Source organism: Gorilla gorilla, chromosome 9, assembly GCF_029281585.2.
Source record: "Gorilla gorilla gorilla isolate KB3781 chromosome 9, NHGRI_mGorGor1-v2.1_pri, whole genome shotgun sequence".
Lineage (NCBI taxonomy): Eukaryota > Metazoa > Chordata > Mammalia > Primates > Hominidae > Gorilla > Gorilla gorilla.
Genome location: NC_073233.2, coordinates 115,842,795 through 115,854,950, shown reverse-complemented (window position 1 = coordinate 115,854,950; position 12,156 = coordinate 115,842,795). Strand labels below are relative to the sequence as shown.

The 12,156-nt window shown below is 39.2% G+C and overlaps 1 protein-coding gene across 1 annotated transcript in view; it reads right to left on the bottom strand.

The window, feature by feature from the left end:
* Nucleotides 1-3,815: 3,815 nt before the first annotated feature.
* The window catches only part of RAB39A (RAB39A, member RAS oncogene family), a 36,823-nt gene continuing 28,482 nt past the window's right edge, over nucleotides 3,816-12,156 (bottom strand). The window contains exon 2 of the mRNA XM_031016272.3: nucleotides 3,816-6,702. Within this exon, the coding sequence (XP_030872132.2) occupies nucleotides 6,276-6,702 (427 nt within the window). The 3' untranslated portion in view covers nucleotides 3,816-6,275. The remainder of the gene's footprint in view (nucleotides 6,703-12,156) is intronic.

Below are 12,156 nucleotides of genomic sequence, written 5' to 3'. Positions count from 1 at the left end.
TGTTAAAGCATAGTACAAGGCATAGTACATAGTACATGACCCTTTTCTGCAATTCTGAAATCCAAAAAGCTCTGAAAAATCAAAGATTCTTTTTACAACTCATTTGGCAACAAAAACCTGACCCGAACTAATGACAGGTTATTTACAGATCTTATCTCTTATGGTGTGAATATTCATATATTTGCTGTACAAATATTAATGTCTGATTATGGGGTTCTACCCCACATTCCACCATGGTATGATGTAATATGTAAAGTATTGTGGATCTCAAATTGATTCTTTTTTGCCCTTCATTTGTGAATACATACACACAAAATTGCAGTTAAATAGTTGTTTCTATTTTAAAAGCACCACCAAAGATGGCTTGTTAAAGATGGATACCGTGAAGCAACCTGCTGGGGTCCCCTTCTACGCTGTGGAATCTTTGTTCTTTTGCTCTTCACAATAAACCTTGCTACCGCTCCAAAAAAAAAAAAAAAAAAAAAAAAGATGGATACCATAATTCTATGACAATCATAGTTCTCATTCTCATTCTTTTATTCATTATTTAAAATCAAATAACATTAATAACATACTTCAAAAACTTTACACTTATCCTACTTCCATTGTCTGTTATCCTGAAAAAAATTGCCAAGAGATGATGATAATAAAACATGTTTATTCTTCCATGGAATGTATAAATTGAAACCAAGTATGTGGAACCCACATTTAATAGGAGTAATTCAACACAATAACCATCAATTAGTAGTCACTGAATGTCACATAGATAAGACAATGTTTTAGGCACTATTTTTTAAAAGACAAAAATTTTACCCAGAAATAATAACGAGGTACACTAATTTTTTATACCTTAAAATTTTGTTTTCATTTATTTTCTACCATGATTATGTGCAGTAAGTGAACTAGATTGTGTAATGATTGATATAGATTGTCACAGCTCATCACTCATGTGTCTACTTGCATCAGTCATTAGCAGTATAGAAACACCAGGTCATGCAGCAGTTCATTAAGGTTCAGATCAGTTTGTTATTTTAAGATCAAGTGAAGATCAGTAGCTCAGAAAGATTTGGTGAAAACATTCAGTTAAGAAAGATTCTGAAGCAGAGATGGCTATTTATCAGCTGTGAAATTTCCAAGAGTTAGCTTCTGGTTGGGATTGTATCCTACCATTTAAAATACATAGAATCTAAGATTAAAGCCTTTATAGGCTGGGCGTGGTGACTCATGCCTGTCATCCCAGCACTCTGGGAGGCTGGGGTGGGAGGATCGCTTGAGGCCAGGAGTTTGAGGCTCCCACGACCTATCACTGTGCCACTGCACTACAGCCTAGGCGACAGAACAAGACCCTGTCTCTAAAAAACAAACAAATAAAAAGTAAAACCTTTGTAGTCTTCCGGTTTTTTCTTTTTTCAGCTCCCCATGCTGAAAGAGGATCTTTCTGTTTTTTCTTAAAGATTACATGTTTCCTTTGCATGTCCAAGTGAAATCTTTCTAGGTAGTTACTGAGAAACAAATAAGTTAGTTTATGAATGGGTCTTTAGTCTTGCGAGTTCTTCTCACTGTGTGAGACCTAAAGAAATTATTCTTTTTTTTTGAGACGGAGTCTTGCTCTGTCGCCCAGGCTGGAGTGCAGTGGCGTGATCTCGGCTCACTGCAAGCTCCGCCTCCCAGGTTCACCCCATTCTCCTGCCTCAGCCTCCCGAGTAGCTGGGACTACAGGCGCCCACCAACACGCCCCGCTAATTTTTTGTATTTTTTCTGTATTTTTGGTAGAGACGGGGTCTCACCGTGTTAGTCAGGATGGTCTCGATCTCCTGACCTCGTGATCCGCCCGCCTCAGCCTCCCAAAGTGCTGGGATTACAGGCGTGAGCCACCGCACCCGGCCAGTAAATCATTCAAATACAGTGCACTCTTTAAAGCTGCTTTGAAAGCTTTGTTCTTAACTGAACCAAGGGCAGTATAAAATCTGACAAAAATACTCTTAAAATGATTTTATTAATCCATAGATTCATTTTTTAATGACGTAAAGTTGGATAGAAAGACTTTGTTCTGGTAAAGTTATCTTAACAATAATATAAAAGACTGTTTTGGTTGCCACACACAAAAAGTATGGAATGCTTGAGACTTTTGGAAATCTAGAATAAACTCTCCAGTTTCCAGGCTCAGGAAATCGTGTTTGCCACTATTATGCGTATAAAAGCCACATTAAAAAACATTCTGATTAAACATTTTGGCTTATACTTACTATCACATCACTACATGAACTGGGAGTGTGAATGCAGCTCAAGATGAGCAGTTTCCATCAGGGACAAGTTTACGATAAGAATTGGACTGTTATTATTTCTTTAAAAAAAAAATCACATTTACAGCCAGGCACCGGTGGCTCATGCCTGTAATCCCAGCACTTTGGAAGGCTGAGGCGGGTGGATCACCTGAGGTCCGGAGTTTGAGACCAGCCTGACCAACATGGAGAAACCCCATCTCTACTTAAAAAAAAAAAAATACAAAATTAGTCGGGCATGGTGGCGCATGCCTGTAATCCCAGCTACTCGGTGGGCTGAGGCAGGAGAATTGCTTGAACCCAGTAGGCGAAGCTTGCGGTGAGCCAAGATCGCGCTATTGCACTCCAGCCTGGGCAACAAGAGCAAAACTCCGTCTCAAAACAAAATAATAATAATAATAATAATAATCAGCTGGATGTGGTGGTGCACGCTTGTAATCCTAGCTGCTCAGGAAGCTGAGGCAGGAGAACTGTTCGAACCCGGGAGGTGGAGGTTGCAGTGACCTGAGTTTGCACCACTGCATTCCAGCCTGGGAGACAGAACCAGACTCCGTCTCAAAACAAACAAACAAACAAAAAAACAAAACAAAACAAAAAAACCACATTTACTTAAACTATTTAGTAATTAGCTACATCATTTACTAGTTTTACATTTTAAAATTTAAATTAAATTTTAAATAAAGTAACTTTAATATAAAACCAAGGATATTTGATTTCTAAGAAACTTGGTAAAAGCATTTTGCCCGGAGCAAATATTTTTACTATTTTGGCATCGTTATCCATATTCTCTATAACGATGTGTAAGAAAATAGGTCAGCTATTATATACATATATAAATGCATAAAGATAACTGGCTAAGGTTAGACAGATGTTTGGCAATCTTGTACAAGCACTCAGATTTTTGCAGTAATCGTTGTTCACTTTACTATCGTTTTACCATAAATAGCTCCTCTATAATATAAAAATTATTTAACCCTATTTTAGTATTTTGTGGATTCAGTTAGAACACATTTCCCCTTTTCTTGACATCCTCTCCCTCCCTCCCCCTCCCTCCACCCAATACACACACACCAAGCACAGCGTGGTGAACAAGGTGCTAGGAGACGAGTTCTAGGCTTCCTTCTGTTCATGCCTTGAATTTTGGGCCCTGCCTTCCTGTTTGTTTCTTCTAGTTCTTTAGCTCTGGTTTAAATTTTGGAACACATGATATCCTTTAGCCCAAGTATTAGTCTCTCCCGACATTAGTATTATAAAGGGTGTCCACTGAAATTTAAATCACATTTTATGTTTTAGCTATTTAACTTTAGAAGTAGGCACAGGTGACTGTACTTTCAACTGCTAAATTTTCAGTGTTTGGGTTTATGCCATTTTGGACTGATGGGAAATTGTCATATAATATTGAAAACTGTAACAGTAAAATGGACTACTTCACATTTTGGGGGACAAGTATTTTCTCATTTGGTTAATTACGGTTTGAACTCATGTGAAATTAACCTAAGGATATCAAGAAAATGTTGACAATATAAATAGTCATACCTTATATAGTTATAATTTATAATCTCTCCATAAGCACAATTAAAAATACATGAACCCAGAAAATGTACAAGTATTTGAAAATACAATTAAATATTTACTTCAAAGATGCACAAAAAGCACAAACGTGACTTTTGATTGGGTTAAGTCTGCAAGAACGTCCCTCTCTATTATTTCCACTTTGCAGGAACAATAGCTCAGGGTAAAAAAAGCAGAGGAAGCGGGCGCAGGGGCTCATGCCTGTAATTCCAGGACTTTGGGACTCCGAGGCGGAAGGATCGCTTGTGCCCTGGCGTATGAGACCTATACCCTGGGCAACACAGGGAGACCCCTTCTCTACAGAAAGTAAAAAATTAGCCAGGCGTGGTGGCGTGCACCTGTGGTCCCAGCTAGCAGAAGGCTAAAGTGGGAGGCTCGCTTGAGACTGGGAGGTCCAGGATGCAGTGAGCTGTGATCATGCTACTGCACTCCACCCTGGTCAACAGAACAAGACCTCGGCCCCCTCGCCCCCCACCCCCGCCAAAAAAAATAAGCAGAGGATATGCATCAATCAAGAATTCCTACGGGTCCATGAAGACACACATCTTTTTCTACTCCCTCTGCATAGGAACGAAAGGAAAAATCATGAGAAAACAAAATTCTCACCCATTGTAAATATAATAGTATGCCCATGAGCAGCATATCAATCTCAAAATGCTTACTCTATTTACAAAGTGTTTGTTGCATCATTCACTAGATTCTCAAAATAATTTTCCATGAAACACACTAATAAATGGGGTTATTAGCCTAATTTTACAGATAAGAAAAATGGGGCTTAGAGAGGTCAAGTGACTTACTCATGGTTAGATATTGGTAACCAAGTTTTCTGATTTCTTATTAAATATTCTTTCTACTATGCCACTTTGGTTTTCAAACAAATGAAGCAACCAAAGGTTAAGAGTAAAAACCTTATGATTCCAAAAAACTTCACTTGGTACTCTTTTGTGATTAAGAGTAGTTTACAGAACAGAATAGAAATGTACATTATAAAATATTTGACACTATGATCAAAATATCCCTTCCAGGGGAGTTTAATCAATAAGTTAAAAATTAGGAAACTCAAAAGTCATTTTACTGTCTTAATTGATTATTCTATCTTAACTTGTACTGATGAGATTGTAAAATGTAATTTGAAGGCTAAATATATCAAACATCTAACCAATTTTTCTTGCCCAGAAAAATCTTTTCTGCATTCTTTTCATATTGGAAATTAGGAAATTTGGAAATTTACTTGGACAAAAATGCTATTATTAAAAACATTCCATGTTTACCTATATTAATAATTTTGACAATAGTTCAAAGTAAATTGCATTTACTTTCTTTGAAAATGTCAATACATAAATAAATTTTGTTTTTCTTGTCTAAATATGAACAGTACATTGTAACAGCAAAACATTTGCTGCTGACAGTCCAGGCACGGCAGCTCATGCCTATAATTCCAGCACTTTGGAGGCCGAGGGGGGTGAATTGCTTGAGGCCAGGAGTTGGAGACCAGCCTGGGGAACACTATGAAACCCGTGTCTACTTATAATACAAAAATTAGCCGGGCATGGTGGCGCACATCTGCAGTTCCAGCTACTCAGGAGGCTGAGGTAAGGTACCGACAATCACCTGAACCCAGGAAGCAGAGGTTGCAGGGAGCCAAGATTGCCCCACTGCACTCCAGCCTGGGCGACAAAACAAGACCCTGTCTCAAAAAAAAAAAAAAAAAAAAAAAAAAAAGCAACATTTCAAACATTTGGTGAGCGGTCCTCCGTTTTTAATTTTACAAATATTTGCTTAAAGTAGTTTGCTTGGATCCTTAGATATCTTTGTAAAACATAATGCATTTTTAGAAGCAATAAATTAGGGAACAAAAATGGACATAAAACTTATTTTCTTGTGTTGAGGCAAAATTCAGGGAGGACAAACATTTCCAGAGAATGGGGAAAAAACCTGGTACCTTATATAAGGAACTGCTATTTACGTCCTAGTCGATACTTCTGAGATTGTTTACTCTGCAGGTGAACAGTGCATATTTAAATGCATTTTGATATTCAATATTAATTAACTCAAGAGAATGTAATTCCTGATAAAATCTTTTCAACTGACTATATATGCACAAAAATCCATTTGAACTGTCAAGAAAAATGAGTAATAGTGACATATCTGGGCACTAAGGTCAGCGTATGCTAACAAAGTAAGAATGGAGGTAATTTCAAGAAAAAGATTGTCTGCTTTGCTTGGCAATTTAGCAAAATACCCAATCTAGTAGTGTAACAAGTAAGCATCATGCTCTGAATCAAATACCTTACAAAATAGTATTGGTGTGGGTTTGTAACCTTTTTAAATGCTTTCATTGCATCATTCTGCTGTTAATGTTGGTATTTATCCTGAAGTGACACCCAATCTGTTCCTGTTAGTTCTTTGGCATGTCTGAAGTCAGCAGAAGCATTCTTTCCTGGGCTTTACTGCTTCCTCAGAAGAATGCACAGTATTTGGAACAAAACCACTTTTAACCCCTTCCCAGCCATCCTGAATACAAATTTCTCCCTTTTTAATAAGTTCATATATGTCTCTTGTCAAGATTGTGAAGGATTCTTCAACATTTGTAGCATCCTTTGCTGAGGTTTCTATATACTTCATTCCACAGTCTGCTGACAGTTTTTCAGCTTCTTCCCTTGTAACTTGACGTTGTGAAGCTAAATCACATTTATGTCCCACTAGCAGAAATACAATCCGAAATGGCTGTACATACATTTTTGCTTCTTCTAGCCAATCTTTCACATGTTCAAAAGATCGTCGGTTAGTAATGTCAAATACTAAAAATCCACCAACTGAGTTGCGGTAATAAGATCGGGTTATTGATCTGAAAAATAAAGAGAAAAAAGGTTGTATAAGGACAACTTGTTCTTTTTCTTCTCCTTCCAACAATCTAGCACCATAATAACATTTGAAGATATCTTAATATGATTTAACTAGAATTTATAAATAAAATATGAGGTATCTCAAGTGAACAAAAATATTCTATGGGACTAATACGCAAGTTTCATACACTGACAGAACACGAAAGTAGTAGTTATTTTTAGTTAGACAAATAAGCACTTACATGCTATGTCATCTCATACTGTCTGATTATTTGTTTTTGCTTTTAAAAATCTGATAGATTATTACATCATTGTGGTTAAAAATAAGCATATTGAAAGACTGAGTGAAGGGCACAGGTTGTACAACAAACTAGATCTTAAGAATCTCACTTGTCATAAAATTTAATGAACTCTTCTCTCTATCAGTTTAGGAAAAAGAAACAAGGGCTGTAGTATGGATCAAATGTCTGTGTCCCTCCCAAATTCTTACGTTGAAATGCAAACCCTAATGTGGTGGTATTAGGATTAGGAGGAGGGGCCTTTGGGATGTAATTTAGGTCATGAGGGTGGAACCCTCGTGAATGGGATCAGTGCCCTTAAAAAAAGATACCCCAGAGAGCACTCTAGTCCTCTTTCTACCATGTGAGGATACAAGGTGGCTGTCTGCAACCCAGAAGAGGGCCCTCACTGGCACCTGACCATGCTGGCACCAGGATCTCCCTGATCATCCACTTCCAGCTTCCAAAATTGTGAGAACTAAATTTCTGTTGTTTAAATCCCCATTCTGTGGTAATTTGTTATAACAGCCCAAACTCACGAAGACAGCAGACTTGTCACAGTATTAGTTACAGGTACAGTCTTATGTTACACCTATTCAAGAAACAGGAGACTGTATGGACCTGGGATATGAATCTGAGGTGTGCTAATGATTCTCTATATGTCTCTCCAGATCTAATCTCCATCCTTCTCTAGGCCTGAGGAAGCTGTCCTTCACAAAAAGCTTTCCCAAACTCCCTTGCCCTCCAGCTTGCAGGGGGGTTCAGCCAATGGGAGGCGCCGGCTGGAGACAGAAGGAAAGAGAAGTCAGAGTATTTATCCCTCTGTTTGCTTCTGCTGGGCTGTGGCTTAGCAGTGGTGGTATTCCTCTGCTTCTAGTCAGGGTTTCTGTAGTGTGGACCCTCTCCCATGGCTACAGCTGTCACCACGTTCTGGTAATACCATTCTCTGTCCTCTCCCCTTCCAACCAGGTGGTCAATGGCTTCCCACTGTTGCTAGCTCTGAATGCTTCACCATCCTTTATTAGTATCCTTGATGCTGACTGTATCTCTGGAAATAGTCACTTCATTAAACTCTTTTCGGTTAACCTACAATTGTGCCATCTGTTTCCTGGCTGAATCATGAGGCAAGGTGTCAAGGCTATACTGTTTTATGTTTCTTGCCCCTCCACATGTTGTTTTATCTGTTTGGAATGTCTTCTACCCCTTTTCTGTCTAAGAAACTCCTATGTCTGCTTCAATAGTGAGCTCAATAATCATACCATCTGAGCAGCCTTCCCTGCCACTCACCTCTTTCTTAGGTACTCTTCTTATAGTTCCTCTGAACCACTGGCATTCTGCCATTATGATTATCTTAATTTTCTTGATATGCTGACTGGATTTGCTGTTATGTCAATCATATTGCATGGCAAATGACAGATGTCATACAATGTTTGTTATATTGGATTTTTTTTTTTTTTTGAGATGGAGTCTTGCTCTGTCGCCCAGGCTGGAGTGCAGTGGCGTGATCTTGGCTCACTGCAACCTCCGCCTCCTGGGTTTAAGCAATTCTCCTGCCTTGGCCTCCCAAGTAGCTGGGACTACAGGCGCATGCCACCACCCCCAGCTAATTTTTGTATTTTTAGTGGAGACAGGGTTTCACCATGTTGGCCAAGATGCTCTTGATCTCTTGACCTTGTGATCCACCTGCCTCGGCCTCCCAAAGTGCTAGGATTACAGGCATGAGCCACCGCGGCCAATATTGGATTAATTAACCTTATTGGAGAGGAAAAGTGCTAAATGTTGTATAAACCAGAGATCCCATGAGTCTCAGTTTCCAGTTTGTCAATGGTCTTTTAGCAAACTCATCTGACTACTTGCCTGAGGCACCAAGAGCTTTGTGAATGGCCAGTGGGTTATTTGTTACCGTCATAGTTTCCTACTTGTCCTCATTGCTGAAATCACAGCTCAGTTCAGTGCCCTGATGCCATAAATAGCTTTGTTGTGGGAGTGCAAACCATTTTACCTCCTCTTTCTTTCTATTTCTCCTGCTTCCCTGTTTCTCCTCAGAATTCCTAGTAGAGAGATTCCCAAGTGGCTATTTTTGAAAAACTTTTGTCAAGGACTATAGTATTATAGAGAAATTGAGTTTTTCACCAACCCGATGCTTAGATTCTAAAAATAAAAAAAAGAAAAGAAATTGACAATAAGAAAAATCTCCCACCATCTTTGGCAGGCTATGAATAATGCAGTTGCTATATTTTAACTTTGAGGGATAACTAATTTGTTATTGTTTTGTCACTCATCTTTATATGTGTGAATTTAGGCAGATGTGCAGTGTCTTAAGAGAAATCTAATTAAGGCTATGTTCTTAGACTGAAAGCTTGAATTTACTCAGCACCAAGCCTGCATCACTTTTATCCCTCCTATCCATTTAATTTACCATTACTATAATATTTTAAAAATGCCTTTTGTGGCTGAAAACTCAATGCTGAAATGCTTATGTATTACACAGAGGCATGTTTTTCACTGTAGGAAATACTATGTTTTCTTTTCTTTTCTTTTTTTTTGAGTCGGAGTTTTTGTTCTGTTGCCCAGGCTGGAATGCAATGGCACAATCTTGGCTCACTGCAACCTCTGCCTCCTAGGTTTAAGCAATTCTCCTGCCTCAACCTCCTGACTAGCTGGGATTACAGGCGCCCACCACCATGCCCAGCTAATTTTTTAATTTTTAGTAGAGATGAGTTTTTACCATGTTGGCCAGTCTGGTCTCGAGCTCCTGACCTCAGGTGATCCACCCACCTTGGCCTCCCAGAGCACTAGGATAACAGGCATGAGCCACCGCGCCCGGCCAGGAAATACTATCTTTTCAAAAAACTTATTTTTTATTTTCTTTTTAAAATAAGCAACCCTATTAACTGATTGTATTTAATTTTGAAAACACATTTAGATTACAGTTGGCAAATCATCCTACAGAATAAAATTATAGCAAAGTATATGTAATACACATTATAAAACAACCCTTATTAATAATTAGTTGGGAATAAAAGGACTCAATATAACATCTGTCACTTCTATGTAATAACCTGATTTCTAGCTTCTGTGTGTGGGTCTGTGGGGCTTCAGATTCAGATATAGTTGTCCTGCAGGTAGTGTTTTTCCTAAAACAATTGAGCACTGTTGCTATCAATCATCTGGGGGAAGAAGCAGAGCTTCAGATGAAAAACTTGAACTGAAAGGCAGGTCTTACAGAGGTGTTGAGGGAGCAGCTATCTTTCTCTTGACCTTCCTCCCATAAGTTGAGACACTTAGGTCTCTAGAAGTTCTTGAAGGAATTATGAGAAGGTAGGGAACAGACTCTAAAAGCACTAGGTAGGGAGGCCTCCCTGTAAGGAACTCAAGAGTTGATGAGGAATAACAATTATTTTTAAGCAACAATCTCTTGTAGTATGGCACTTTATGTCTATTTCCCTCTAGGCTTTGAAAGTCTCCCTGAATGGGTGGGGTGCAGTGGCTCTCACCTGTAATCCCAGCAATTTGGGAGGCCGAGGTGGGCAGATCACCTGAGGTCAGGAATTCGAGACCAACCTGGCCAACATGGTGAAACCCCGTCTCTACCAAAAATACATAAAATAGCCAGGCATGGTGGTGCATGCCTGTAGTCCAAGCTACTTGGGAGGCTGAGGCAGGAGAATCACTTGAACCCAGGAGGCAGAAGTTGCAGTGAGCTGAGATCACACCACTGCACTCCAGCCTGGGCGACAGAGACTCTGTCTCAAAAAAAAGAAAGAAAAAAAAAATCTCCCTGAATTAATGGATGATTTAAGGGAAGGAAAAAAATTGTGGGGTCAGGGAATGGAGGGAAGAAAAGAAGAACAGAAGCAAGGAAGGAAGAGAGAAATAAATGGCATGGATTCTAATCTGGTCTCGTGTGTTATGACGGAATGAAGAGGTGAGACTATTCTCTGGCAAGAATGATAAAGCAGATACAAAACCCCTAAATACAGTGTGAGGGTGATGTGATGATAGGGAAGGTGAATTTTGGAGGAGAGGGTTCGGGGTTATAAGCTCCTAGCAGTCGCTTGTCCCTCTCAAGTGGAAGATCTGGTTTTAATTATAAAAGAAAGCTGCTGGTTCTTTCGTACTTTGAAAGCTACACTATCAGCAAATCTTATCCCATTGCCAGAGGAGCAGTCTCCTTTCCTTGCCTTAATTGAAAACTGCTGGTCCCTGAGAACACTGCTTCCCCTGCAGCACACTCACGTTGCCCATTCTCTAGGATCAGGAGGAGATAGCTTCTGTTTCCCCAGTGCAACTTCCTGATAATTATTCTTTCCCAACCCCTGTTGTAAAAAAAATCTCCTGCTCCTTTGAGGCTTATGCCATCTGGCTCTGTCATCTGCTGTCATCTGCCAACTGCTTGGTCATTCTCCATGTACTAAAGATTTTAGCACTTTGTTTTTCTTTCTGTTTCAATTCCTGTCATTCTGCTTACTGATTTCAACATCCATTTGGATGAGCTGCCTGGTGTCACTTCTCAAATTCCTTGACTCCCTCATCTCTAATAAACCTTTCTCTCTATTCTTCCTTTCTTATCCATTTCCTTTTCATCAGAAATATTAATTACCTCCAAAACTGGAAATTTACACAGTCCACTAAAAATATCAAAACCTCACAGTCTGCCAGCCTGTCTATTCTTTTTTACTGTGGTGATTCTTTAATTTCATCAAGATTTGTAATCCACTGACCAACTCTATCACTTTCTATCCATTAATACTCTCCTACCTTTGCCTTCTTCCATATCTTGAGTTCAATGAGACATCATTATAATTGTTCTCTTGGAAATATCTCAATTTCCAAGCCCCTTTCCCTCTGTCATATTCATCTGGGAAACTTCTATCTCTGGATCAGTCCAGCATGCAGCTGTATGTTTCCGGGGAAAATCACTCAACCAGGCAGGCTGGTGTCACTATGAATTAATTATAACCAATCCCAAGTGGGCACTCAACACTGCCGAGGAATACTGCTAATAACAGGAGAAACTCTTCCTTTTTTCCTCACATTTATGCTTCTACTATAGGAAGAAATGGAAGTTCCATTCAACCTTCCTCTCCCCATAAAAGAGAACTGGAGGCACACTTTAACCCTCTTACTAATCACTCTGTAGAAGGACAAATGGCTGCTCTGTTTGGCTAGAGTATG